Consider the following 27935-nt stretch of genomic DNA (forward strand, 5'->3'; position numbering starts at 1 on the left):
TCAATGTATTATCTTAGCTGTTATGTTTTAGGGTCAAAATTCCAGAGTAAATTCTGCACATCTTGGTCACAAGTACAATCATAACTGCTAGGGCAGGATAAAACCCACACAAATCATTTTATTTCCTCTTTTTTTTTTAATTATTATGCTTTATCTGGACAAATTCTTCTGGTGAATCCACTGAAATGTAACACTGTAATTCACAGCTGCAGTGATAATGACTACAGAAAGAGGAAACCATTAAGAGACAGCCTCTCTCCTGCTGAATGCCACTAATAATCCCACTATTCCTCATTTTTATGAGCGCGTATTTTATGAGTGATAATCCGCTCATTACATATTGCCGTAAATATTTTGGTTTAGCAACAGAAACAGGCATCAATAAGCTACACATTCCAGAAGCTTTTCCACTAATACTTAAGAGTCTACTAATGCATATCACGGCAATATTTTCACTGGACCCCCACACTGGGAAACGATAGGAACTATTAGCTGGAAGCACTTCATACAGAACTTCGATGTTTTCTGCAGTTATACACCAGTGTTGTCAGTTGCCTGAAATAATACTGAATCTGCCTCATTAATTCCCCCCCCCCTGCTGTATGATATGGTCTTCCAATATATTACTATTCCTATGGCTTATATGGTCTTGACCCAGCAAAGCAATGAGGATACTGTAAATTTTGCTGCTGAGCACTACTCGTAGTACTGTACACTTACACCTTCATTCAAACTGTTACAACCAGAGGTGGATATAATTTAAGGTACTTAAGAACTGAAGACAAGCTATAAACCCCACTGAATTTTAAAAGCTATTTTAACCTGTTTGTGACTACTTTCTTTTCAGCTTCATATATCTCAAGTCTATCTGTTATTCTAGAAATTCAGAAAGCGAAAGAGAGTTCTAATCACCTCTGCAATGACCTGAGGCTGGTGCCATTCCCTCCTCCTGGTAAAATAAACTTTTATTAACCAGTCTTTTGAGTAACAGCTCCTAGTCCATTTGAAACATTTCACCAAAGTCTTTCTTTTGGTTAGTACATATTACAGCAATAGCTGTCTTAGTCCATTGGTAAGCCAGTTTTCAAAACTACCCTGTAGCTTACTACGAGCCGGGCTAGGTGTGGTCCCCAGAGAATAGGAAAGATGCAGCAGAGCTGGTGAGTTAGAACTGTTTTACACAGCTGAAATTGGGTAATACAGTAGCTTAAATTGTTGCCAAGCTTCACAAATCAAACATAAAATAATACTGAAGTGCAAAATGCCTGTGGGATTTCTGCTTATTAGTGTGCTACTGTATCAGAAGAATATTTGGTGTCCAAAAATGAAAGTATTGCCACACTAAAAAAGAAGAAAACAAGAAGAGCTGCTCTCGGCTTCCCATTTCTATTTCTTGGGAATCATCAACAGACTGTTCTGTAAGCATAATGAACAGCTGTTTTCTTACCGATTCGTCTCTGATGTTCCTCTCTCCCTCCCATGTAAACAGCCCCCTCTCAACCCCCACAGCCCCTCAAAACATTTAGTCTTCCTGTTTCTCCTATTATATTCTTACATCCCGCCATGTCAATAAAAGACAGTGAGTGCCTTCCCAAGGTTGAAGTTACACACAAGCTGGCCAAAATGTTTGAACGTTGACTGACCATTCAGCTACTGCCAAGCAGAATGGAGAATATCCAAGTTTTCCTTACCCTTCTCCCCATGGGAGATTAACAAGTCTCCCTCCATTACTGAGCTGCTGATTTTCACCAAAAGAAGAAAAAAAAAGGAGAAAAAAACAAAAAAAGGCAAGAATTTAGCACCTTTGATACCTTAGGCTGCTACTAAATTTGTCTAAAGCAAGGTTCAAATGCTGTTGGAGGAAAATAGGACTGACTGACTGATAGACAAGATGATTACAGAAACTCATTTTCTTTGGAAATCAAACTCTCTTCCTTGAAAAATCAAGAGCCTCCAACAGCCATAATGTGCCTTTCAAACTACTGCAATTACAGAAGGCTATTTGTGGGTAAGCTATCACCCCTCTCATACTGGAAAATAAGGGGAAAAAATATAAACCTTACTGCTAGAGGCATAAGCAAACATTACACTCATCTTTTTCATTTACTATCCCAGTAGAACCGTATTTCATCTCGGCCAAGAGAGAACTGTCGTGGTTATCAAGACACATTGTGCTGGTCATCTTCAGCCCAGCCTTACATCTTGCCCAAGGGTCAGAACTAAGAGACAAACACACGAGCATAGGCTTAGTTCCAGAAATTAATTTAAAGTAATAAAAAAGAGGTTACTGCCCTGGAGACGTTTACATGAATAATAAAACTGTTACATTACTGACCTTATCTGGAGAGGTTAGCATTTTTGGTTGTGGTCTATCTTATAAATCAAGCTATAAATCAAGCAAAACAATAACCTTTCTGTCATACTTTACATTAATGTCTGATGGACAAAATAGTCCTCCTGTGCATTAGTTTTTTACATGCGAGGGTAACAGACCAGAAAGATCTCTGAGCCCACAGAACACTGCAAGGTACTACATACAGAAGAACAGTATCGGTTTCCTATTTATGACCTCACTTTAAGCAGTTGCTCTAAAACCACACAACAGCAGTAATGGACAAGAAAATCCCTCCCTAGTAATAACCATGTCATTTTATTTCTTAGCAGTAATATTTTGTCTTAATGTTCTGAAAGTTTTATTTTCATTAAAAGTGCCTTTTAAAAAGTACTTCTGAAGATCACCAGCATTTCCAGTAAAGCCAAAACGTGAGCTTGTAACACTTTGCCATTAAAACGCTGCTAAAAATTACCATGGAACAGCTCAAAAGTCTAAGAAAACTTTCAAGTGGACCTATTCCTCTTTTTAATAACCAAGGGCAAAAAGGTGTACCCCACAGAAGGGAACCTGACCTTCTCCATTTGGGTTTTTATTTTTACAGGGATGTTTGATATACAACCTGTTTGGCAGCAGCTTGGCTGAATTAAAACCAAACAGTATCACTTAAGGCAGTTAATGCTGATTGTGCCAATAAACTATATGTTGAGAAAGAAAAGCACCCCAACAGAAACATCCATGAAAAATTTAAGCTGCCAGCCAGTTCTTGCTTTCTGTCTGGATTCATATCAGATGCTGAATGTTTCTTCTTCTAACACATGAAAGAATTCAAGATCAGAGTGCGTAAGTCTCCAAGCCAGGGCATGTACTCCCTTACTTCCCAAAAAACATGTCTCCCTTCCTATCGTTGATACAGCAGAGAGCCTCTGAATAGTGTCTAAGTCTGTACCACAGCTGCTAATAGTAATGAAAGCTGAGTGTAACATTCAATTTTTACTTCTTGGGAGCCCTACCATGGCTATTTGAAATAACCAGTGGATGTCAAGACTAGATGTCCTGGGTTTAGCAGTAGCAGTCATTTTTCTCCTTCTTGGCAGCTGGTGCAGTGCAGTGTTTTGACTTTCGGCTGGGAACAGAGCTGATAACAAGGATGTTTTGGTTTGGCCAAGGACTTTGTGAGCCTCATGCTCTGCCAGGGAGGAGGGGAAGCCTGGAGGAAGCAGAGACAGGACACCTGACCCAAGCTAGCCAAAGAGGTATTCCATACCACAGCACCTCATGCCCAGGATGTAACTGGGAGTTACCTGGAAGGGGTGGTAGACTGTGGGGTTGGAAGAGTTATCAGTCGGTACTTGGTCGGGCTGGGGGGGGGGAGTTATCAGTTGGCTGGTGGTGAGGTGTTGTATTCTCTTCCCTTGTTATTTCCTTTATCATTATTATTATTGGTGGTAGCAGTAGTGATTTGTGTTATTCCTTAGTTACTAAACTGTTCTTATCTCAACCCGTGGGAGTTGCATTCTTTTCGATTCTCCTCTCCGTCCCTCCAGGAGCAGGGGGAGGGAAAGAAGGGGGGGAGTGAGTGAACGAGTTACCTGACTGGGTTTAAACCACGACACTAGACAAGGTAGTTCTGTGGGAGGGATCTGGAGGGAAGTTAATTCAGAGCTCTGCCTTTGAAGCTATAGGCCAAATGACCAGTTTGAATTTTCATTTCAAGTTTCTGAATTATACTGACTCCCTTGTTCCAAATGGCCTTTAAAAGATAAAATTAATTCATTTTCTTCCTCTTAAATACACTGTTATACCTCCTTATGACTGGTCCTGCAGTAGAGCCTCTCTGTGATCTCATCTATGTACCAGATTATTAGTCTTCCTTATAGTCTTGGGGAAAAAACAAAACCAACCTTTTATGAATAGGGCTTAGCAGAAGCTGGATGGCAAGCACAGTAGGGATTTAATCATGAGTGATGCAGTGTCTGAAGGACAAAATAACAGAGACAGAACCCTGACAAAAATAATAACAATGAAAATTGCTATAGAAATGTTGCAGAAGGGAACTACTGCTAGCTACCTCTTGAAAAGATAACTTCCCAGTATGCAGAATTTAAATGGGAAAAAGCAAAACAAACTACAATGGACACAGCATTCAATTATGACAGAACACAGAAATAAGGGTATTTTCTTAGGAAACTCAGATTAGATATTAGGAAAAAATTCTTCATTATGAGAAAAAATTCTTCATTATGAGGGTGGTGAGACACTGGCACAGCTTGCCCAGCGAATCTTCCTTCTGACTTCAGAACATCCAAGAGGCACTAAGAAACTTCATCCTTTCTGCACAAGCATAGCAGGGAGAAAATATGACCCATCATTTAAACAGGCTGCCACTTACGTCTGTGTTTGTTCTGACCCAGACACATTTTCAGTTTAGGAAAGTACAGCTTTGTAATTCATTCCTTCCTCCCAGCCCCACCCCTTCCCCCCCAATAGTGTCAGTATTCTGATAACATGATTTATAGATGCAACTGGTTGAGTAGTCCGAAGTTTCTGGATTTATAACAGCATCACTTCAAGAAAACAAATGAAAAATCAGATGTTTCCCTTACAAACTCACTGCATGGGGTAGAAATGCCAGAGCATTCAATGCAACAAGCTTGATGAAGAAGGGTTAACTGAACCTATTAAGAATCAGAATAATAGCTGGAATCTCTCCAGCTTCACCAAAAGCTGTTCTAACAGGGTATCTACCGTCTTTGCTGTGCCCTTGCCTAGATCAAGTTATCTTTTGCCTTTTTATTGAATGAAGAGAGGGGGTTTAGTTCTCTGAGGAAAAGTGTAAGAAACACCTCTAAGCTGCAGATGATCTGGGAGAGCTAACCTATGACACAGAGCTCATTCTGTCTTGCTGATCTGAACTTCCGAGGATTTGAAAAGGATTTTTCACCATTGAAAGCAAGTTAATAGAGTCAGAGATAAGTTTCAGGGACACGATAAAGTTAATTCCCTACCTGTCCATTTCTTGTCATATATCCCTCGACTTCCCAACAGCCTCTCTTTGAGGTTAGGAATTAGTGGTGGCAGGGGGGGGAGCCATGAGCAAGAGTGGAGGAGCACAGAGCCCCAGGGAGCAATTTGACAGCAGCCACTGATCAACAGGTCCCTCACACTAACCAGGCTTAAATGCTTACACGGAACTCCCTGTTAAGGTGAGTTTTGAAAGTTCATGCATTGTTTCATGCTCACATCACATGACCTCTCCTTCCAAACTGAAAGGGAAGAAGTAAATACGTTGACTAAACTCTGTCATCCCATGTTAATAAAAACCATCCCCATTGCTTCCATCAGATCCTTCCGACAAGCTCACAACCAGCTATTTCTTGAAAACTCATCCCCAGAAGGTCAGTCTACTTTGTGTCACTCCTCATTTTCTACTTATCTATAGAGATATAGGAGGAATATAAAATTTATATAGAATACACTCCTATGTATTAAATGCGCTGAAGGGAAATTCCTTCCCTATTGAGAACTTTGTAACTAGGGTAATGAAAATTTTATCAGGTCGTAACTTAGACGACTAGAAGACTGGTAGCACATTACTCTAAAAATCAAATCTGATTAATGTTTAATTGTGGCAATGTGCAGAGGTATTAATTAGGTGTACTTTCTGTGACTCAAATAGCTATTAAAGGAAAAGGAAGAATAATTTGAAGATTAACATGAAGAGAATGGTATACTTGAGTGGTAAATTATAATTAAACTGAATGGACCTTGTGAAAATAATAGAAATTGTCATCCAATATAATAAGTTTGATACATAATGAAGTTACAACAAATTTTCCAGCAATCAAGGCTGACACCTTTTCCTCGGGATATTTTTTTCCGCAGAAGCCACAGGTGCAAATTAAAAATTCATTTATGCTTTTGAACAAACATCACAAGGGCAGATCTTGAAAGCAGGACATCCATTTGGTTCTTACTGCACAACTGAAGCATTCATGCGTATAACTAGGCAGCCTTTGTTTAAAAGGGGATCCCAGCTAAGGCTCTGGATTTGTATATTCAAAGAAGTGCTGCAATTGAACTTGAAGCTCTGTACCCTTGCACTTTGGGGTATTCTTCTAATGAATGATGCTCAAAGTCATCCAGGGGTGAGAAATCTTGTTTTAGAACTGCAATTCTCTAGGGAGACACACTTTTCTGCTACATTTGTCGTCAAGATGGGGGTGAGGTGTATTTTCACTGCTCCTTGCCTTCCTACAGTCTTGCAAAACCAGTTTTCTTTCCATTACCAGAAGCTGCAAATTAATCTCTGTTCCTTAAAATGCCTTATAATAAGTCAATGTTCGTGACCTTGCAGAAAAGGTTGAAAGGTGACCAAGAGGCACCTATATCAGAAGGATATAAAATGAATCCCCCTTTTCTGTAATTTTACAGAAACATAATGAAGCTTAGACATCTGCTTTTGGCATGAATAAAAGGGAAAGAGCCATTAAACAACTTACTCTGTCTAGGTCAATTATTTGTATATGATTTGCTATGATTGCGTATTTGTCATTTTAAAAGACTGATTTTGTAATCAAAGAGAAGGTAAAGTAAATGGGTTTAAGATTTAAAGTTTTCATTCAAAAAGAGTGAACAGGGCTGTGATGCAACACTGAAGAAACTTCTTTGGCTCATTTTCATTTAACATGAAGATCAGTAACTAAAATTAAGGAGCTGCATGCTGGCCAGGTGATCCTCTAGATTACCTGCTTCCAACACTAGAACTATTTTGGGCTTCTGTTATGATGCAACAACAAAAAAAAGCATTACATGGCAAGTTCACAATCAGAAATACAAACGCTTACATTTCTTAGAAACTCAAAATGCACTCGCATGCAAGCTCTGAATACCAGGTTTCTGTATTCAGAGTACACCGAGCACATGCTGCACTAGAAATATCTTGGAAACTAGAAAAAATAACATGAAGCAAATTCATTGACACAGTCTGCATCAAAATAATATCTTGAATTGTCAAGAATCTAACAGATGTAATACCAGCCATTAAAGGACTCTCCAGCTGCAACCCATCCTTCCTTATTTTCTGTTTCTCAGAGGATGTGAGGTGAGGGAAAAAGTGACCACAGTGTTCTGCATGAACAGTGATATGAGCTTTCTCCATTTACACTTCTGCCATCACAAGCATCCTCTTAATTGCATGATAGCTGACAGAAACCAAACCAAACAACTTAGCTCTCTAATCTTAGAGCCTTTAAAGACTTGCTGCAGGAATTCATTATGAGCAGGGAATAAGATGGGAGTTGCCGGCTTTTAAAAGGTTATTTATTCTTAAACCATTAAAAAGCCTTTTAAAAATCATCTTTCATGTGTGTACTAATGCTTCCAATGCATTAATTTTTTGATTGAATTACTACATCTTTTGGAAGTTTTATAACAAGTGATTAATACTGAGAATCATTATGTTGACTATGTTTTCCTGGGGGTGTTAATAAATCAAGCAAATATGATACAGAATCCAGATTCAGAATATCTCGGGTGGCTAGAACTGGTAATAAAAAATGCATAAACCTCTCTTACAGCTAGGGAAATGCCCACCACAGCGTACAAGAGAAAGGTTCACCTAATTGCTCTGTCTGTTCCATCACTACAGCGCTTTATCACCCTGTCCCTTGTACACATCTCCAGGCATACACAATTGTGCTAAGGAGACGTAATAAATTCTGTGGTATTAAGGGATTTTAGGAAAGGTTTTGGCCTTTGGATATGTACAGTGGGGTCTAGGAAGTGCAAATATGCTATGTTTCATGCTAAGAGCTGGTGCACAGTGACATTTTTACTTTTTATGTGACTTTTAATGTGTCCCTAATGTCACACAACTGTTGTGGTGCTCTCCATGTTCCTTGCCTCTTGCACTTCAAAGTAATTCTAGAAGCAACAGTTAGGAATTCTTTCCATTTATTTTAACAAGATACAAAATTAATCTCCATCCTGAACTTTGACTGAAGATGTTTCAGCCATCTTCCAAAAGGAAGTCCTTCTTATATGGCCCCTGAATTTAACAACAAGAAGGAACTATATCAGGACTATAATGACCATTAAAAAAAAATAGGACCTTTTTGTCATCAAGATATAGAAGATGTGTTTTCACTATGACTGGCTAGAAAACAATTCTTTGTTATATTACATAAAATAAATACAATAATTCTTGTTATATTAAATAAAAAAAGTTTTGAAAACTGTTCTCATGTACAGCAACAAAAATAAAAACTTTGCATTTTGAGAGACACAGAATAGAACAAAGAATCAGTCACCGAGGCAAGCCAACAGTTGATACTAAAGTCCTCAAGCTACAGTGTGGGAGTCTGAACCAGGTCCCAGTCTGAACTAGGTGGGGAAAGGATGTGAATCCAGGCTTGTCCAAGTCCCACTAAAGTCAGCACCAATTGGTTAGTGATGCCAAGGAACGAGTTCCTTTGCCTTCACCTATACGATCTATCCCAATTCTAAAAATTTTCCACATTCTAGTTTCCACTGAGACTGGAAAAACACGATTTCCTAACTTACACAGCAGTACTACCTAGATCAGATCACTGATCTTTCTCCTTCCGCATCCAGTTTCTGGTGGTGAACAGAAACATGTGGACAGTTGCTAAATGGATAGCCCTTGATTTGTATCTACAAGGGTTAGGTTTGGCGTTTCTAACCTATATTGGATCAAAATAACAGAAGTTTGAAAACCCATTAAGTTTCTCCCAAGATAGGTGCATGTGCTTAAAGTGAAGGAAAAACCCCTCAAATATTAGCATCCCGCCTTGAACATTTGTAAAAGAGCCAGACAAGCAGTAGCAGAAACACCCACTAAATTCCCAAAGACCAGCCTTAAGCGTCAAAGCATCGCTATTCACCTCCCCAAAACGACCAAAAGGATGAGTGCCAGTTTTCCTCTTGATACCATAATTTACTATAACTCAGAACCAGTCAGGCCCACAAGAAAGCACAGCAGAGCAGGATGGTGGGAAAGCTCCACCACCTTCACCTCCTGAAGCGCTTCCATGAATATACTTTGCTTTCTCTGCACCCTCCACCACTCCACAGGTAAGTCATTTGCTGATGATTAGGAACTCTCTCACAGGCTAACACTTAAAAAAACAATTACACTACTCCAAGTCCGTCAGCTTTCTAAAGCATAAACTTACATGTGAAAAATTCTGGTGCAGACATCAATCCTGTCCATAAATGTCAAACAATGCAAGGAATGCTTCTGATAATCACTTACGGGTACTGTGGGTGTGGGAGAACATGATTCACGCAAGACCCTTTCCCTGTCTCAATCTTTAAAGTTGCTGTACATTATAGGGAAAATACAGCATGAACCTTTCAAATATCTTCAGTGAGGAAAGGAAGGACTACAGGGAACCAGCCCAGTTTGCCAGCGAGCCAACTGTTTGTGACTGGGGATTCTGAGGGTTGAAAGTAATAAATTTGTCATGCACTAGTATTCCTGATATTACACCTGTGTCAGGGTGATAGCGAAGATTAATATCATAATTAGAAATGCTGAACAACATCTCCATTACAAGACACATAAAGTCACAAACCTGACACCGCCGCAGCAGTGATTTTATTCATCGTTTTTCTTCCAGCTCCATGAAAGGACATACATTATCAGCCTGGGTGACTCCTATATTTTGGGGCAATGAAGCAAATCCATGACCTACCTTTGCAGCTGCAGAAGTGCAAAATAGCTGGTGAAGCTGCATGACACAACTTGGAGAGAAGGGGATTAGAAAGTGGGATTAAAGGATGGGTTGACACAAGTAGGGGAGGTTTACCTCCCTTGGCACCTCTCTTGGCATGCTTGTTCCCTACTGCACATGGCTGACAGCAGTAAAAAAGAGCAATGCTGCCAATTCACATCTAGGCAGACCACCATCCGCTGTCACTGCAAAGCCACAACCCAAAACCCAAGCCTCTTTAGTCCAGACCAAGTTTCTGCAGATGTAGCATGGCTAATGCCCAGGGCAATACCCTGCCTTCACTCCAGAGGAAGCCTCAGAATCCAGTCTGCTAACAAAGTAATTTACAGTTTCAAGATTCAGTCCCAAAGAACAACGCTAAAAAGATAAAACCTCTTCCATGCTTAAAATGTACTGGGCTTTTATGATACAAGCCCAAAATTGTGACAGCTGTTAGCAGCTAAAGATTTTTTTAATCAATATTCTGTTAAAATCATTAGAACGTCCCATCATAAATAGTCACTAATGTTAAGCAACCAGTGCCCATTTTAGAAATGAAACAGGAAAGCTTTTCTTCCATGAATTCGCACTAAATTTTAGATAATCTGCATGCACTATTGTGACAAGACACCTTAAGAAGAACATTTCACACACTATCTGCAGTCAGTGAACTGGTCAAATAGCTCAAACCCCTGGAAAATAAATTCACCCCAAATGCACATTATTCTTGCAATATAATCGAGTGAGCTTTGCTCAGTAATCTGTTTAGCTGATTTGGGTTACTTTGGATTAACACCAGGACGGTTCAAATTGCCTCACTACACCCACACAGCCACCAGAGCAAACACTTGCTAACATTTGAGAGGTGGGCGAGGAGGCAAAGTTAGTTACATCACCACCACCTTTCCCACAAGCTGAAGAGGAGGCATATGCCAATAGTCGGTGAAGAATACACCACCAGGCCTTTGCTTGGCCAGAGAGCAATTCTCAGATGTATGGATTCAAGTTTCTTTCCTGCATATAGCAGCAAAGCAGCTGGCTCAGTGTCAAACAAGTGGGGCTGTTGATACGGCAAATGGAAAGCACATTCTACCTTGTGCTGCTGCTCACAGTCTTAGAATTTGTTGAGCAATGCTAAGACCAATGCATAGTAAAATGCTTAGCAGCAGCTTGCCCTCCCTTTTCTGTGTCTTTAGGAATGAACTAGATGATCTTTAAAGGTCCCAACCAACCCAAACGATTCTATGATTCTATAAAAACAGAGAACCTCACTGTACTTACATCTAAGCATTCATCTTGTATCATTCCTCAACCTTCCAGTTAAAAAGCACAGCATAAATGGGAGTGTACAGTTTAAGAAGACCTCACTACACCCATCACTCACTAGCAACAGCAAGCGCATCTAAGCTAACTCTAGTGAAAACAGAGCAGAAGTCCTCATGGCATTCCCATTACTGATAGGAATGTAGCCTGCTCTTGAAAGCACAAATTGAGAGGTCCTACATCTATAACCTGCTTCACTGCTGACCATTAAACTTAGCAGGATTTTTTTTTTCCAATGCCCAATAGCACTGTTGCAAATTAAACCAACTATTTCTTACCTTATCCTGACAGACAAGCAGGACAAACTAACCGCAGCTTTCTTTATAACAACCTACATGGACTAAAAGATGCTGCTAATGTTCAGTTACTTCCTGTCTTCTCCTTTATAAACAGACACCATTATTTTGTTCTCCTCTCAGGAGCTATGCATTTAGACTATATTGCTTGTTCTTTAACTAGCTGCCTAATTTGCTTACCTCCTTTTCGAAGACAAGCATTAAAGACTGGACATACTTCTTCAGCTGAAGTCTCAGCAGCACTAAGAAAACAATAAACTTCTTTACCTCTTCTGCCACCCCACAAGTCGTCAATACATCCCAGACCAAAGCCTGCCTGTGTATGCAGCAAATTGCAATCAGCTGGAACTTCCCAATCTTTTCTGCAGAACTGCTTTTTGGCCACAATTATTCCTCATTTTACAGCTATGCATTTGATTTTCCCATCTTAGGTACAGAACTTGGCGCTTTCCTTTGTGGAAATTCATCTTCCTGATTTCAGACTATTTCTCCACTTTATCAAGCTCGTTTTGAATTTTAATCAGTTCTCCACAGTGCTTGCAACCCCTATCTCCCCTCCTCCCACACTAGCACAGCTTGGTGTCATCATGTACCACACTACAGCTGTGACAGGGAGACGTGACGGTGGTTTATTTGAGTTTGAATATGCAGCAAAAAGCAAGAAAGAAGAAATGAAAATCAACGCCTTAAGAATGTCAGTTTAAATAGCCAGCAAAATATTTTAAAAAGTAGATTAGGAACAGAATCCCAGAAAATCTTAAATATCTCCCAAAGGAGCGTATCTGCTGAGCACAAACCTGCGACGAGGTTTTAGCTCGTGGGAAGACACTGCCCATTAATTTTGTTAGCCCTTGGCAGCACCTATCTTTAACTGTATCACCGCATTAATAGGGAATAGGAAATACAACCAAGGGAGTTTCTGCTTTTATTTATGGACCAGGTAATATGAGGTGGATACATAATTCTTGCAGCACTTTTAGTCTTGTTCCTCTCCTCATTATATGCTTCCTGGAAACAAATACCCAAGGCTTCATTATCTACTCTGTATTATCCTGTGATTTTTTAGACTATATTAAGTGCACAGCTATGTTATTTTAGCCTCAGAGTATATACTCAGGTGTTTTTCCAGACAAGCAATTAGATGATTGCAAAGCTTCTCAAAATGCTCATATGAATTGTTCCTTGGAGAGCAACTCTAGAAGCACCAAACAACTGCAGCACCCCATGGCACTAGTACAGCAGGAGTTACTGCTCACTGGGCAAAGTGACTTGCAGCTGTGTACATAAAATCTTGCAATTAAAAAAAATAATCCCCAAACTGGAAGCCAGCTCCAAAACCCAGCAATTGGTTATCCTACAAGCAACCTGTGCATGCAGATATATGGTATCTCCTAAAACCCAAGCCAAAGGCTGACAGTTTTACGTTAAAACATGTCTTGTATTAGCTTTCTTAGGTGTTTCATAGTACTTTCACTAACAAGTCAAAACCCCTCTTGCTTTAAAAACAGGCAATACAGAACCCCCTTGCCTTTTCCTGTTGGCTGAATAGCAAATCAAAACATTACAGAAACTTGGGATATCAGGGAAGGCTCACTGGGAAGGAAATAAAACAAAACCAACTTGTCAAATGAGACTCCCTGCTGCTGTGTACCATGTGGTGCTCTAGTGAGCTGCATCTGTTCAGCTATTAAACATAGTGGTGAATATGATACCGACAGCAGTGACATTATCAAATATGCTGAGTGGTTATTAAGGCTCTATAACATAATCTTTCCACTTTTTATTTTAATTGGTAGAAGTTACTGTAAAGTAGCTTCACATATGATAATGCTCTTTGTGCTTGTCCCTAAATGAGAAGGCACTGCAACGTAATCCACAGTGAGTCTTAAAAATTCCATCTGCTATGCAAGGGAAAGGCTGAGTAGTTTTGCTCCTGGAACTCTCTATTGTTGCCTGGAATTCACTGGGTCAGGAATAAAAAAAAACATTTGGGGAACAATAAGGCTTCGGGACATTACTGGGGTTTCACAGTGAACAGCAAGAATGCAGTCTGTAGCACTCAGTGTGAAGGCAGAAAGTCACAAGTCCACCGAGGTGAGGGCTGAACAGAAAATAACATGAGATTCCAGCCCCAAAATGAAGAGTGGTGAGAATACTGAGGATGTAATGTTTCAACCCCATCCTTCAATACAGAGGCTTGAGATGAAGAGCAGTACCTGACGCAACAGCGTAATACACAGAGGGAACGCTTCCCAGTCCTGTACAAGCAGCTTTTCCTAGACCACAGAGAATGTCTAATGCTGCAGCAGCAAGCATGATTTACATCTCCCTGAGGGAATAGCTGGACTTATATTTTGTCCTTGACTGAACATAGATTATCACCTACAAATTCTAGCACAAAAAGTTAAAAGTCACGTTAGTAGTTTCATGCTGCGGTGCCGAAGGCTTCAGGGTAATTTCACAGAGAACTGGCAAAACTGAAGGACTGTGCCTTTCCTTTGTTCCCCAGCATCCCTTATTCAATGTAAGCTAGGTAACTGTTAAAAGACAAGAAATGCATGAGTCAGTTCCTGCAGCTACTCCATCCTCTGGAACATCAGAATGCTTCAGGGTAAATGGGCTTCCATGAACAGAGATATATTTAAGCCTCTCCAAACACTTAACAGGAAAACTCACCTGTTGTTAGTTGGATTGTTACATTAAACATAAACCCTCGGAACACTGACAATATCAGTTCGTTAAGTCTTTATCCTGCCTGGTATTCTTGTGCAGCAATTCTTGTGACTGGCGTGATATAATGGGAAAAAAAAAACCACCACCAAAAAGAGATTTAACAGCACAAGCAGCCCACTGTCAAATGGGAAGAATCACTGTAAAACTGACAGGGAAGGCAAATACTGTACACCTATGTTGCTGGGAGAGAAAAGGAAAGGCTGCTCAGTGATACACGAGCAGTGGAGGTGCACTGATGTCAACTGTGTCATGCTCAGGTCAGAGAGAGAGTGATCAGAAAGCATGGGCAAGGTACTGAAAAGCAGATGCAGATACAATGTCCCATCCCTGGAAGTGCTCGAGGCCAGGCTGGACGGGGCTTGGAGCAACCTGGTCTAGTGGAAGGTGTCCCTGCCTGTGGCAGGGGGCTGGATCTAGGTGAGCTTTAAGGTTTCTTCCAACCCAAACCAGTCTGATTCTATGATAACTGGTAACCTGGGTTTCGGGAAATCCAGATCAATCCCCTGCTCTGGCTCTATTTCCTGCATGACAGTGGGGCAATGAGTTAGTGGCAAAGATTGTAAGAGTTAAGTAACTAAATGGGACGAAAGTAGCAAGCAGGCCCAGTGTGTTCCGTTCTACCCATCAGATTAAATTAAATATAGCTACTCCTCACTGACACCGTGGTGTAAGTGAAAAGTGAGAAAGACAATAAAATGGATGTATTCAGTCTAGAAGCAAAAAAAATGGATGTATTCAGTCTAGAACAGATGGATGGATTCAGTCAATGGATGTATTCGGTCTCGAAGCAAAAAAAGCAAACTAGCATTAAATATTAAAACAGGTTTCCACTTTGGGGATGACACTGAGGCATCACAGAGCAAAACCTGAATTAAGTAAGTGGTCTAATTAAGTCATTATGAGGTACAATTAGGGTAGTATCTCACAAAACCAGAACAGTATTAAGATGAGCTTTCCTTATTAGCACAAAGTGATTAACTGTAATAGCAATGTTTACTTAAACAAATGCCTGAAGCAAAGCAGCAGGCCCTGTAAAATTACCTCTGTACCTTTCACCTTCCAGCAGATTTTTGGCTTGAGGTAGATCCTGTTCATACTCACTTGTATTTCTGCAGTTTCTTCAGACAAATTAATAGTGGGAATAGTGAGATGAGAATTAGGCGGAGTTCAGATCAGACCCCATTCAGGCCACCAGCAGAGCTTTTCCCCCACTCCTGTTCTGCATCAACAGGCTAATTTCTGTTACACGCATTAAAAATGATATTGTTCACACTGCATGTTCACTGAAAAACTGCTACCCTGATACTTTGTGCTGCAGTGCACGCTGTATCTTGATCTTCACTTAGAGCTCATCAGTTTAAAAGACAGGGAATTAATGGGCCAGATCTTGGGTTCTAGCTTATATTCAGAAGAAATATAACATTACTGGATATAACAAACAGTATATGCTTCATAAAATATACAACAGAAATAATAAGCAGAGAAGTACTCGTGTAGGATACGTGGACAAAAGTCACTAGCTCTTGGAAGTGACCCTCAATCATCCAGGGCTCTCATTCTCCAAATAATCACAATAATTTCCTATGATTCAGTGCTTCTTCCTTTGGGTGATCAGTCAAGTTTCAGTGAACATCTCAACTGTTCTGCTATTGCAAACAGTCAAGCATTCTTTAAAACTTAATAAGGTTGCTAAAACATCTGCTAAATTTTTCATCAGCTCTTTTTATACATGGCAATGTTCTGGAAAAGTTGGTGCCAAGTTATTAAAATAACTGCAACCTTCATATGCATGGATGTTGGGTAGTAACTGGCAAAGGAAATTTTGGATTAAAAGCTCCTGATAAGACTGGGATGGTTCTAAAACATCTGTGGCATTTGGGTTATTTTTTAGTATATACCTGTTCTGTTCTTAACCTTTTTATGATTTTTTTTAAATTCAACAAGGCTCCAGGAAAATCAGGTTCCATATTTATGCTCTCCCCTCATGCTGGACCAAAAGTCCCAATCGTATAGAGTTTGCAACAGTAAAGACAAAGGAAGACTTGCCATCAAATTCAATGGCAAAGCTGCAGACATTAAGCAGTTCAGCCAAAGGATGTATTCAATTTACAGTGTAATATTGAGAAACATGAGATCAGAAGGGATCTTAAGAGCCCATGATCTGCTCTGCAAGATTATTTCATACAACTCCATGGCCATGTGCAATTCTTCCCATACTGCTATCAGATGATTCCAATATGGGGCCACCAGAAGTGTTTTAAGTATCTCCTCACCCTCAGGCAGGCTCTACATCTTTGCTAGAAGAAAGCATATCAGGAGATAAATCAGTGTTGAGGGCTGGGGCATTTTTTTGACTGACACATGGTATTTTAGCTGAGAATTTAGGTCTTACTGATTGCACAATTTTCTCTCACCAAGGGCCTGGCAGGTGGTGACCCCATCACAGAATCACAGAATGGTTTGGGTTGGAAGGGACCTTCAAGCTCATTCAATTCCAACCCCCTGCCATGGCCAGGGACACCTTCCACTAGACCAGGTTCAAAGCCCCGTCTAATGTGGCCTTGAACACTGCCAGGAACGGGGCAGCCACAGCTTTGTTGGGCAGCCTGTTCCAGTGCCTCAATCATATAGCATGTTTTTTTTTTTTTTGAGGAAGGAAGCTTTTATCCTCCCAGAAGCACAAAAGGATGAGGATGAAAAAAGGAGTTATTAGCTGGGTAGAGGAAGAAGTGAGAACTTCTGTTCATCACAAAATAAGAGCAAGATGAAAGGAATTGCTTCTCTCAAGCCCATTTCTATGCTGGGAAACAAGTCAATCACAGCTGGGAGATCAGACCTTCCCTGCCAGCATCACAATTTCCCCTTTGCACTCCATTACAGATGTCATAGCCAAACTGTTTAATTATAGCAACTGTCCAAATTCCATTCCTGTTTTTCATTCACTAAGGTGCCAGTCTCTTCTGTGCCAGATTTAGCACATTTTCATAACCTTCTCTCAGAAATTTGGCCTGTTTATTGGCAAGAACAGACCACTGTCCCTCAGACTGTGCAGAGTATTCAAGATGAGGCACTTAACAAAGAGCTTATATCATCAAATCCCTTTTCAGAGCTTTTTTAATCTATGTCTCTGCTAATACACAAGAATAACTTAACTGTTTTCAAGGCATGGTCTGACCATTTCAGTGATTTATTTATTTTCTTTCCTACAGACTTGAATCTTTAACCTGATCAGTGAGGTGAATGATTGCTGCATTTAGCACAAATTCCCTAGATTAATTCATTGCTCCCATTCCAATTAATATAATGCTTGTGTACATTGAATTGCACTCTGACCTGCCTGTCTAGTCCTATAAATGATTCTTTTTTGATTGCACTGCTTTTCATTATTCAGACCCATAAGCAAATCAGAAAATCTTTCTTTCTTAGTAATTTTTCTTCAGTTTAAAGATTAACACAGTTTGTTTGCTGTTTTTTTTTGCTCCCCAAAGAGAACAATGATCACTGCCCTCAATAGTTAAACTTCCTATAGCATTTTCCATACACCTGTATGAATGAGGGGAAAAAACCACACAAATACATATGATGTATATAAGCATAAAAAAGGAATACCAAATATTAGCAGAAATATGGCTTAGATAACATCAGGCTTAAGAAATTTTCTTGTGCTTCGGGTAGCAGAATATTAAATATCCCAGCCCTGATAAACATAATGATCCAAATTCTTTCCAGGGCTCCAGAGTGATCCCTGGTGCCCACTTAGCTGATATCATGATGTCCTGATTTTCTGAGGTGCTGACTATGTTCAGCTTCCATTGACTTTAGCCCCTGATGTGCACGCTCAGCACTTTTCAATTTCAGGTTTTTGAAACCTAGTTCTTTTAGCCCTTCCTAGAAATAAATAACTTGATTTCAAATTCACCACTGTTTCATGCATATACATGCCACCACTGGCCTTACCAAATCTTTACATTGCACGGATACACATATAATTATTAGGAATTCCATATTTGAAATATGATTATTAGAAGAAACATTATTCTGGGAATATGTCTTTTTTTCAGTATTATTAAACTCTTCCTGGGAAATTAATAAGCTCCAAAACAAACCACTAAAATCAAAGGTATTTTTACCATCAATCTTACTGAGAGTACATCCAACTCTCCAGGCATTGATTCAAATACGACTAAGTCAATAAGAATCTTTCAACTGACTTTCCATTCGGCATTAAGCCCAACATATGTGAAGTATTCAAAAGAGAATAACAAATTCATTTATCTTAAGGCACTGCAATTTTGTCTCTGGTACGCTCAACGCAAAACACTGATCCTCACTCAAGTTTTACTATTTCTGTTCACTTGAGGGAAGGTCATTATAATTGCATAAATTAAAATTATCCATATATTATGTGTATGTTCAATAGAATCTAACAGTCAGCTATTAAAAGGCTTGTGCAGAAGAGTACTCCATATATATGAGACAGAGGGATGGGAGCAGTAAATAATAGTCCTTTTAGTTTGCCAAAAGCTCAAAACAATTTGTATGAAAAAAAGTTCAGAGAGAACTTCTGCAGAGTTTTCTAGTAACGTAAAGATGAAAATCAACCTCCCTTGCTAGGCATTTCTTTCTGTTTTTTACAGAAAAGTCAGTATTTCATTTGGAGATATTAAAACATTTTCCTAGCTTATAAAATTTCAGTACATCATATTCAGAAACAGGCTAAATAGCTCAGAAAATGGGGAAGCATTAACTTTGTTTGAAGCCATAAGAATTTTGAACCAAAGCTGAGAGACACTCTCAGAAGCTTTCCATTTATTTCTATCTAAATCTTCCTTATGGAAGAAGTTTCAAATGAAAACCGCATTTCTTACAGTACATATTTTAACTGATGTAGTACATAAATGAGACAAAGAGCACGAACTGAATTAATTCATGATCCAAACCCCAATTTTCTGTAAAACATACAATATTTTCTCTCCTATGAGTGTTCACTTCAGTCATTAGCTGCAGCTGAAGGCTTCACAAACACATTTTGAACATCTAAATACAATACTGATTAATCTATCATGCCAGCAATGCTGCATCTTCAGAGTATTTCAGGCTAACTGTATTACACCTTGCATATATTGATACTATCTGTCCTTACTTTTTCAGCTAACATGTTACCACATCTTTTAAAATAGTTTCCGATGCTTTCCCACCACAGTATTATTCTTACTGCTTTACATTTCCCCTGTATTTTCCTAATAACATTAAAGAGAGTGAAACAAAAATAACTACCACAATCTACCCCGTGTTTCATTTCTTTCTATTTTTTTATGTTTCCTATATCATGTATAATGGTAGGATTGCCACTCTTCTCTTACTGGAATTACAGGGTGGTTTTCCGCAGCTTCCTCCAGAACAGGGTTAGGACAACATTCAAAATGCTGTCACACCTGCCTTATTCCCTGTTTTAAACCTTAGGATGTTTGTTCTCAAAATGATCTTTACCGTTTCACCTACTTCAACACTTCCATATCCGTAAATAAGCTTAATCAGTAATTTCTCACCCTGCTTGAGACAATAGAAGTGCCCAGTTTAGCTCAAGTGGCTGGTGTCCCATAGCTGTAAGATCTGAAATGCTCTGCCGGCTTTATCCCCCATATAAACTTCTTATTCTCAATTCTACAATCAGCTGTAACCATAAAAACAAACAAACAAACAAACAAAAAAAAAAACAAAAAAACCCCATGCTGCTTTTGTGCTCTAAAAGTATTTTGGGTTTAAAACAAATGACACAACCAAGGAAGACACAGAACCTGATGACTCTTTCCATCAGGCATACAAACAGTTACGTTCTTTTATAGTTTAAAGCCTTTCATTTTAACAATGGAAGATAAAAACATGGCTTAATTTATACTAAAACAATCGTTTAATATGGTTGAAGTCTATTGATGGAAATCTATCCTTCTTGTCTTACGTTACTGGAGCAAATACTACTTGTGCCACACAGGAGAATGCCAGTTTCCTATGCTACTTTCAGTTAGCATGCTTACTTTTCAGAGCAATTTTACAGTATTTCTCAGCCCTTTGAGGCAGTATCTTTGTCCTCACCATAGAAAATCTCAAAACTCATGGCAGCAAAAGCACAGTGCCTGTGGAAGATGATGACATACATATTTTTCTGTCTAATGGCCTGGGAGAAGAGGGTGGGAAGAGGAGCAGAGATAGGAACAGGCATCACTGACAGAATTACCTAAAGGCTTCAGAAATCCAGGAAAAAACTAAGCACAGAAGTGCACATGCTGATCAACTGAACACTGTGTGAATAAACTGTCCCCCTTTTTCCTTTTGACATGGAGGTGGCTATGGACCATGCCAAGAAAAGGGGAAAAAAAGGAGGATTATAATAATTCTTAGAGTTCTCTTTCCTTTTATCTGTCAACAGGAGAAGGAAGCAGCAGTCCACTTTCAGGCATGATATCTATTTTCTCCTGAACTAGATCTCCCAGCAGTCTCACACTGCACAGGAGACCACATCCATAACAGAAGTCAAGTGACTGCTACGGAAACTAAACATTGCATCTCTGGATGACTAAATCATATTAACATCCCTTTCTTGCAGCGCAGGGATGCATACGTTTCATACACACAACCAGTACTTTATACATGAGAATGCTACAGTGCAGGTGGAGTTTTACAAGAAACTATCTTGGAATTTAAAATATTTGCACTGGCACTGTTAAGCATCTGGTAGCAACACAGATTACACAAGTTTTAAAATGTTTTCATATTAACAATGGTTATTTGGAGAGGTTAAATGATTAGTTTAAATAAATGTGTTCCTAACCTAACACTAAAGCTGTGATTCAGATGATCAAGTAGCAATTTTCAAAATCAGAATTTGTTACGAGCTTGATTTCATTATTAGGTTTACATCATCTTTAAGTAAACAGAATAATAAAGAGGGCAAGCACACACTGAAGTACTGTAATCAAACTCGTAATTTCCTCTTCCATTTCTAGAATGCAGAAGGTTAAGAGCAAGCTACTTCACAGCTCTGCTCTGAAACATCCCAAATAAGCGCCCTCCCCAGAATGCTAGGGAGGACTACTATTTACATTTTTTTAACTCAAAGCAATAGTTCTAAACTTTCTTAGCCAACATTCTGCTGAAAAGACCCTTAAAATCTATCCTTATGCATCTGCCTGAAATGTTGCAACTGTGTGATTAAGGACCTTCTGGGTGAAATGAAAGCTCAGTATCAAAAGAACCAGTTTCTATCATGCTGTAAAACTGAATAACTGAATCCCAGCATAATGAAAGCACAGCTATACCCCTGTTATCATGTTAACCTGTTACAACACGGGTAAGTTATTTATGTACAGTGCATCTCAGTGTACACAGGCATCTACTGCTCATGCATATGCATTACACAAAACTGGTGAGTAGGTAACTGCAAAGGAACATGAAGACTCCTCCCTCCTTCCCATTTTTTCACCTTCCGCTATTCACTTTTGCATGTTTCAGGTTACTTAGTACATAGGACATTCTTAGTGGTACCTCAACAACAGTGCAGGAAGGAAGTTTTGAAGGACACAACCCTCCTACCACTTTTATTACAGCAAGTTTAATGCAGTAGCTGCCAGTATTGAAAAACTGCAATCCAATAAACTATTTTCAAATATATATACAGGCTACTCTATGTTCTTTTTTATTTTTATCACCACGATGTTTCACAACATCTTACTGCGCTAAACAGACCTTAGGTAAAGTTCTCAGAAGTGGCCACAGTTCCATCAGCTTTAGTAAGATACATGTCCTTTGGTATCATGAGTGCTTCTGAAAATACTGCCCTTCAACTTTCTTTCAAATGCTATTCTTATTTGAAAAAGATTCTGGGATATTATATCCCAGCGTTATCCAAGCTTTACCTAACATTGATGACCCTTAAAAAATGTCCTTACCAGATGTCTTAGGATTTCAGGCCAATCCCTTAGTGTCTTCACTCTAGAGGGAGACTACACTGAAGCAGCTCTCAAAAGTTCCAGCCTTGTTCCAGTGAAATTTCTGCACAGTTATCATGGAGTTTGCTCTGAAGCAGAGCAGACTCCAAGGAGGTTCCTGAAGTCTCTTGAAAAGGCAACAGGAGGAGGCCAGGATCTCCTCGCAGAGCATGACTGCTCTGTTGCTGCTTTCACAGAAATTTCAGAAGACCAGTAAAGTAGAACTTATTATTTTCCCCATCCCTATTAAGCTGGTAGTGTTTCTCACTACAGAAAACTCAATAACTCTTTCAGTTTTACTGTCTGTTTCTACACCATGGGTATTAGAGAGGTATTCGGGAAAGATAAAGTAAAATAACATAAACACAAGCAGGCAATAATTCTTGATCTCCAACTCCATTACTGAACCCAATGTTGGTTTTAAAATGGAAAAATCAAGGCTAGGCAAAAGATTACAGTAATATTATGGTTTTGATAGAGTTCAGGTACAGTAAAACTACAAGAAAAACATTCCCTATTATGTTAATGAAAAATAAAACATCGTAAGAAGCAAGCAATGCTGTTGATCTCAGTGGGTGATGCTGGTCTCAGATTGCAAAGAAATGGGCAAATGATAACAAGACACCTGATGTTAGATGTGGCTTTGGAAATCCTCTTCAGCAACACAATACTTGCCTTGAAAAATGCAGCCTCTCAGTTTTTCTGGCACCTGGGAGAAGTTACTTTGCTCGCATTTTTAAGTTAAGATTCAGCCATTTTCTCCAATGTAAGAGAAGGGTAGAGGCAACCTCTGGGTTTTATTTAAGTCCTTTTTTCTTTGTTTATTTACCCAAGCCAGTAAATAAAAAAATCACCTTGGTCCACTAGGCAAGAGTGCCTTTCCAGGAATAAGGAGCCTGGGAAGACTGAATACCATAATTCCCTCAAATTCTGAAAATTACCACTGCTGAATCACAGTGAATGATCACTGCTTTCTGAGGGGAAAAGTGTAATTGGCTGTAGATCAATAAGTAATTTTATTCAAAAGGAACTCTTCTTTTCCTGAAAGTACAGAGATTCTTAAATAAAAATCAAACTACTACATTAAGAAAGTTGCTACTAATCTAAGCAAAATTTTAGACTGCCCTAGTTACATTTATCTCAACTGATTATTTATTTGTGTTGCCATAAAAATCCAGATGCTTTCGATTTTGATTGCTAGTTATTTGCTTTAAGGCAGCTGAAATTACATTTTCAGACTTCCTAGCTTGACAATCTTGCTTTCTGCTAAAGATTTATCATCACAAAGGAATGGTGAAATCAGAGGGTAAATTCCAGTATTAACAGTAAGCACCGTCAACTGTGATACACTGTAATTCCCTCCTTGGATTCCAGATTAGATCCTCCAGGATTAGTGCACCTTCCTCTGACATTGCTAAATCCTGTTTTATGTAATTAGATTGCAGTAAACTGCTGCATCTGTACAGGTATGATTTTTTATTGTACTGTAACTGTACATGATATGATTTTTAATTGAACAGCCATATAAAGTAGCACTGTATAAATGCCTGACACGCTTTACAGTACTGTATGCTATAAACCATTATCATTTAGCTCACCATTGACCAACCCTGAAAGGTTCATTAACAAACCACTGTATTTACATTAACACAAAATGCATTTTAAAAAATACAAATATAAGAGCAATCAAGACAAGAGGAAATATCAGGCGTGTGGAAATAATACTTACGATATGCAGCTCTAAATAATCTCCAAGCCCAGTAGAACTGTCCACTCGTACCAACACAGCTTCTTTCTGCACAGTACTAAACCCTATTGCCAGTCTGTCTGCACGAGTGCTTGGCCGATCATTAGGAGGCCACGTGTAAGTGATCTGTCCACCACCTTTGCTAAAGATGTATGTTGTTCCCGCTGTAAAACAGGAATAAATATCATCAGCTCACTTGCACCAATGCAAACCGACACTCTACAAAAATCAGGATGTTCTCATATAGCAAACAGATTCATAGAAACAAACAAGACTATATTTAAACATTTAGGGGCCTTTAGCTCTGAAAATTCTGCAGTAAGCGCAATATTAGTGTTTTTTATATACTGCAATCAACACAAAATCTAGCAATTGCAGTGCCTTAAAATACCCTAGCTCTGATTCAGAAATGCATATCTATTCAAGAGAGTTTTTAAGCGTATGCTTGAAGAACACGTTTCTGTGGTGTGCAGAACAGGAATGGGTTGAACCAAATGCTCTCCCAAACTGGGGCCTCTGCAGAGAAGAAATCAAGTACTTCCAGTTATCTCCTGACAGACAAGAAATGCAGCTCCTTACACAATGAAAATGATACACAGTATATGATAGATCACTGTGCCCAGCAAAGCAAGACTGTAACAAATACATTCAGATAAGACTACGATGGATCTGAGGTTTATCAGCCTGTGACAGATGGGGATAACAAATGGAAACATACTTTACTTGTCATGTCGGGACAAAAAGAGATCAGTCGACCATCTAAGTAAGTAATGGCTTATTTGCATAATGCTCAATGGATAACTCACAGGAGTGGAAATCTTAACATGCTATATCCAGTGTGCACTTACAAAACCTATAATGTGTTTTAAACAAGTGTTGCAATCTAAAACCACTTAGCACTCAGGTGCTTAATTTCATCATCTGCGTACTTCCTCTGCGCTAAACCAGCAGCATACCTGGACATTTTCCATTTAAAACTTATAGCCTAACAACAGCATCTAGCAGGTAAACGTTACATGCAGTTTCATCTTTCATTTGTAATGTCACTACAAGCTGTCCACTTCTTTTCTATGAAGACAGATCAAAGCTTGGGGAGATGTCAGTGCATTGTAAATACAGATGCTTGATTTTCCTAGCTGTTCTAAGCTGGCTCACTCTGTGGCTACTCTCAGTTTTATTAGATGCAATTCAGTTTATTCCACCCAATACTCTCACTACACACTTCCCATGTTCAAGTAAGGAGATAATACGTGACAACGTGTAATTTTCCTACTTTCTGTCAAGATTGACCAAAAATGCTGTGAGGACCTAAAATTCCTGAAACACGTCAGCTTTTAAAGCCAAAACCAAGAAAGGCTGTACAGTTACACCACTCCTTCAACTTCCAGATCAAAATCTTGCTTTACTGCTGAACAAGACTGCTTTGCGTCAGTCTCAAAGCAAAAAGGTCACCTGGTCTCTTTGAAAAGATATCCTGCATTTACTCCTATCATCAGTTTTTCTTTACGGAATTATGTACCTACCCATTAGTTTTTTTCCAGTACAATCAATCTGTAACATTTTATGCACTGTGCATAGCACTTAAAAAATGGTAAAGCTCATTTTATATCAACACACTTGCAGGTTTGCACTGTGCTTCAAATAGATCTCTTGGCTTTTCTCTCGATGGCAAAATACCAACCTACATGTGTTGTAGGAAAACCTGTCAACTCTCTTTAGCAAAGGCAAACACAGTAACATCTGATATCTAAGGTTTCACTTACACTCCAAGTGAAATCAGGATTTGTCGTAATTCCAAAGAGTTGATAAAGATAGGTGCTGTGCCTTAAAAAAGCTTCGTGTGCTGTGCCTTAAAAAAGCTTGGTAATGAACATGACCAAATTGTGTCTGGTTTAGGAACACGTGTGACAAAAACTCCAGTCGTAGTACATCCCAGAACAAAGATACATGAGACAAGCAATATCACTCTTAATGGTCCCAGAGTTCTCCTACTTGCTGCTTGTGTTGACTTCAAATCTTGAGCTAGTTGAAGAGTGAGTTTGGACCTTCCTACAGTACATTTAACACTGGTGTTTGCAGTGAAAGGATTTATTCTGTGTTGATGAAAAACCGAGGGTGTGATCCAAAGCTCATTAAAAACAGTGTCAGCCTTTCTGTTGACTTCATAAAATACTGTGTCAGGTCATGAATGAGGTTTCTACAAGTAACAAAAATGAGAAGGCTAAGAAAAAACAACTCCTTACACCTCAATGTCACAGATGAAACTGTTTGAATAGTACATAAGATTTAAGTGGGAGTGAATAATTCTCCTTTTCTTGGTTGTAACAGATGTGTTTACCCAATATAGAAGACAAAGTCTGCTGAGCCATGGTGGAGTCATATTGAATACAATGACCCAGAAATAAGTCTCCAGATCTGAACAATGAGAGACTCTGTTGTTCTTATTCAGAGTGAACCTCTGACACAGTTCTTTGTTAAATACTGCCCTTCAAATAAACAAAGGAAGAGCAATTTGTTCCATACTGCTGCTGCATTGAAGCCAAGGTCAATGTCAGCAGGGCTGGATAAATCTAGCCATAATTCTTGAACTATGTAGAGTCAACGTCAAAGTTAAAAACCTTATCTTTCACCTATGGTAACATGTGGCTTATGGTTTTCATGGCAAAGCTTTCCCTTCTTCGTAGCTGACCATTTTGTAGCTCTTCAAACTAACTGCATGCCTGGCAGCAGCCTGATGAATCCATGTTGATGAATACAGCTCTGCCTCTGTCTAAGCTGTATGGGGAGTCACATTCTTTGAATTTCCTGTATTAATTATGAAAAAAATGGGTCGGAAGCCATTTGAGAATAGATCCTCTAGTGTTTGTATTTCAAGAAAGACAAATATAATAATGTAAAATTTATTACTCTGGGATTGATCTCAGCTTATAGTCCAACCTCCCATTAACTAATAAAAGCAAGAAACCGATTAGTTGTTTGAAACCACCCTGCTCACCAACAGAGGAAGCCTAATTCACTTGCTCCATGAAGGCTTTTATGCTCCCTGACAAACCTTATAATGTCTCGGCCGTTCTCTCAGAACACTGTCACTAAAAACCAGTCATTCTCCTTCTTTCTCTTAGCTTATGGCACTGTGCTGTTTGGAATTTATCATCTCAAGAGACTTGAAAGCAGAATTAGAATGTCAAGAATAGCAACGCCATCAGCACAGTACTTGTAAGTAGGCAACTCTGTAACATGCCAGTTCTATCTCTCAGCCACAGAATTTACTGCATAATTCTTTACACATCCATGCATCTACACAATGTTTAGGAAAAATGTCCATACAGCTCTTTGAAATTCCTAACCATAAAAGCGTAGTTTCTGTTGTAACAAATTGCCAGTGGTCAAGATACAGTAATGTTTTTTAATGGTCTGGGTCCCTCAAGTCTTACTTGTTTGCAAAATTCATCTTTATGAAATAGAGCATTCATTTCAGCACAGCCTGGCAGCAACTCAAGGACATCTGCTTACCTATACAGTACTAAGCAGATAAATATTTTGTTTAGTACCCATTTACTGTATCTATTACTGTGTATGACTGCAAAGCTTTTCAATATTTATTGCTTTGAAGTCACATTTGATGCAGTTTAATAGTTTGCTCAAATCAACAACATATCAACAGCTTTCTACCTTCCTCGTGTTCATCCCCATTTTGTGTCCATGGTATACTGCACTACTGTACATAATTCTCTTTTTCCCACATCATGTTAGTAACCTTAATGTTTATTTCCAACATTCACA

The 27935-nt window shown here is 39.1% G+C and overlaps 1 protein-coding gene across 27 annotated transcripts in view; it reads right to left on the minus strand.

The window, feature by feature from the left end:
• Positions 1 to 27935, minus strand: part of NRXN1 (neurexin 1) — a 680000-nt gene that overhangs the window by 190244 nt on the left and 461821 nt on the right. For all 27 annotated transcript variants that reach the window (XM_061475305.1, XM_061475304.1, XM_061475274.1 and 24 more), the window contains one exon: positions 24135 to 24316. In XM_061475305.1, the coding sequence (XP_061331289.1) occupies positions 24135 to 24316 (182 nt within the window). The remainder of the gene's footprint in view (positions 1 to 24134; positions 24317 to 27935) is intronic.

The sequence above is a fragment of the Pezoporus flaviventris genome, unplaced genomic scaffold (genome assembly GCF_033815535.1).
Source record: "Pezoporus flaviventris isolate CSIRO_AGI_PZ_B2104156 unplaced genomic scaffold, CSIRO_AGI_Pfla_v1 ptg000083l, whole genome shotgun sequence".
Classification (NCBI taxonomy): Eukaryota; Metazoa; Chordata; class Aves; order Psittaciformes; family Psittacidae; genus Pezoporus; species Pezoporus flaviventris.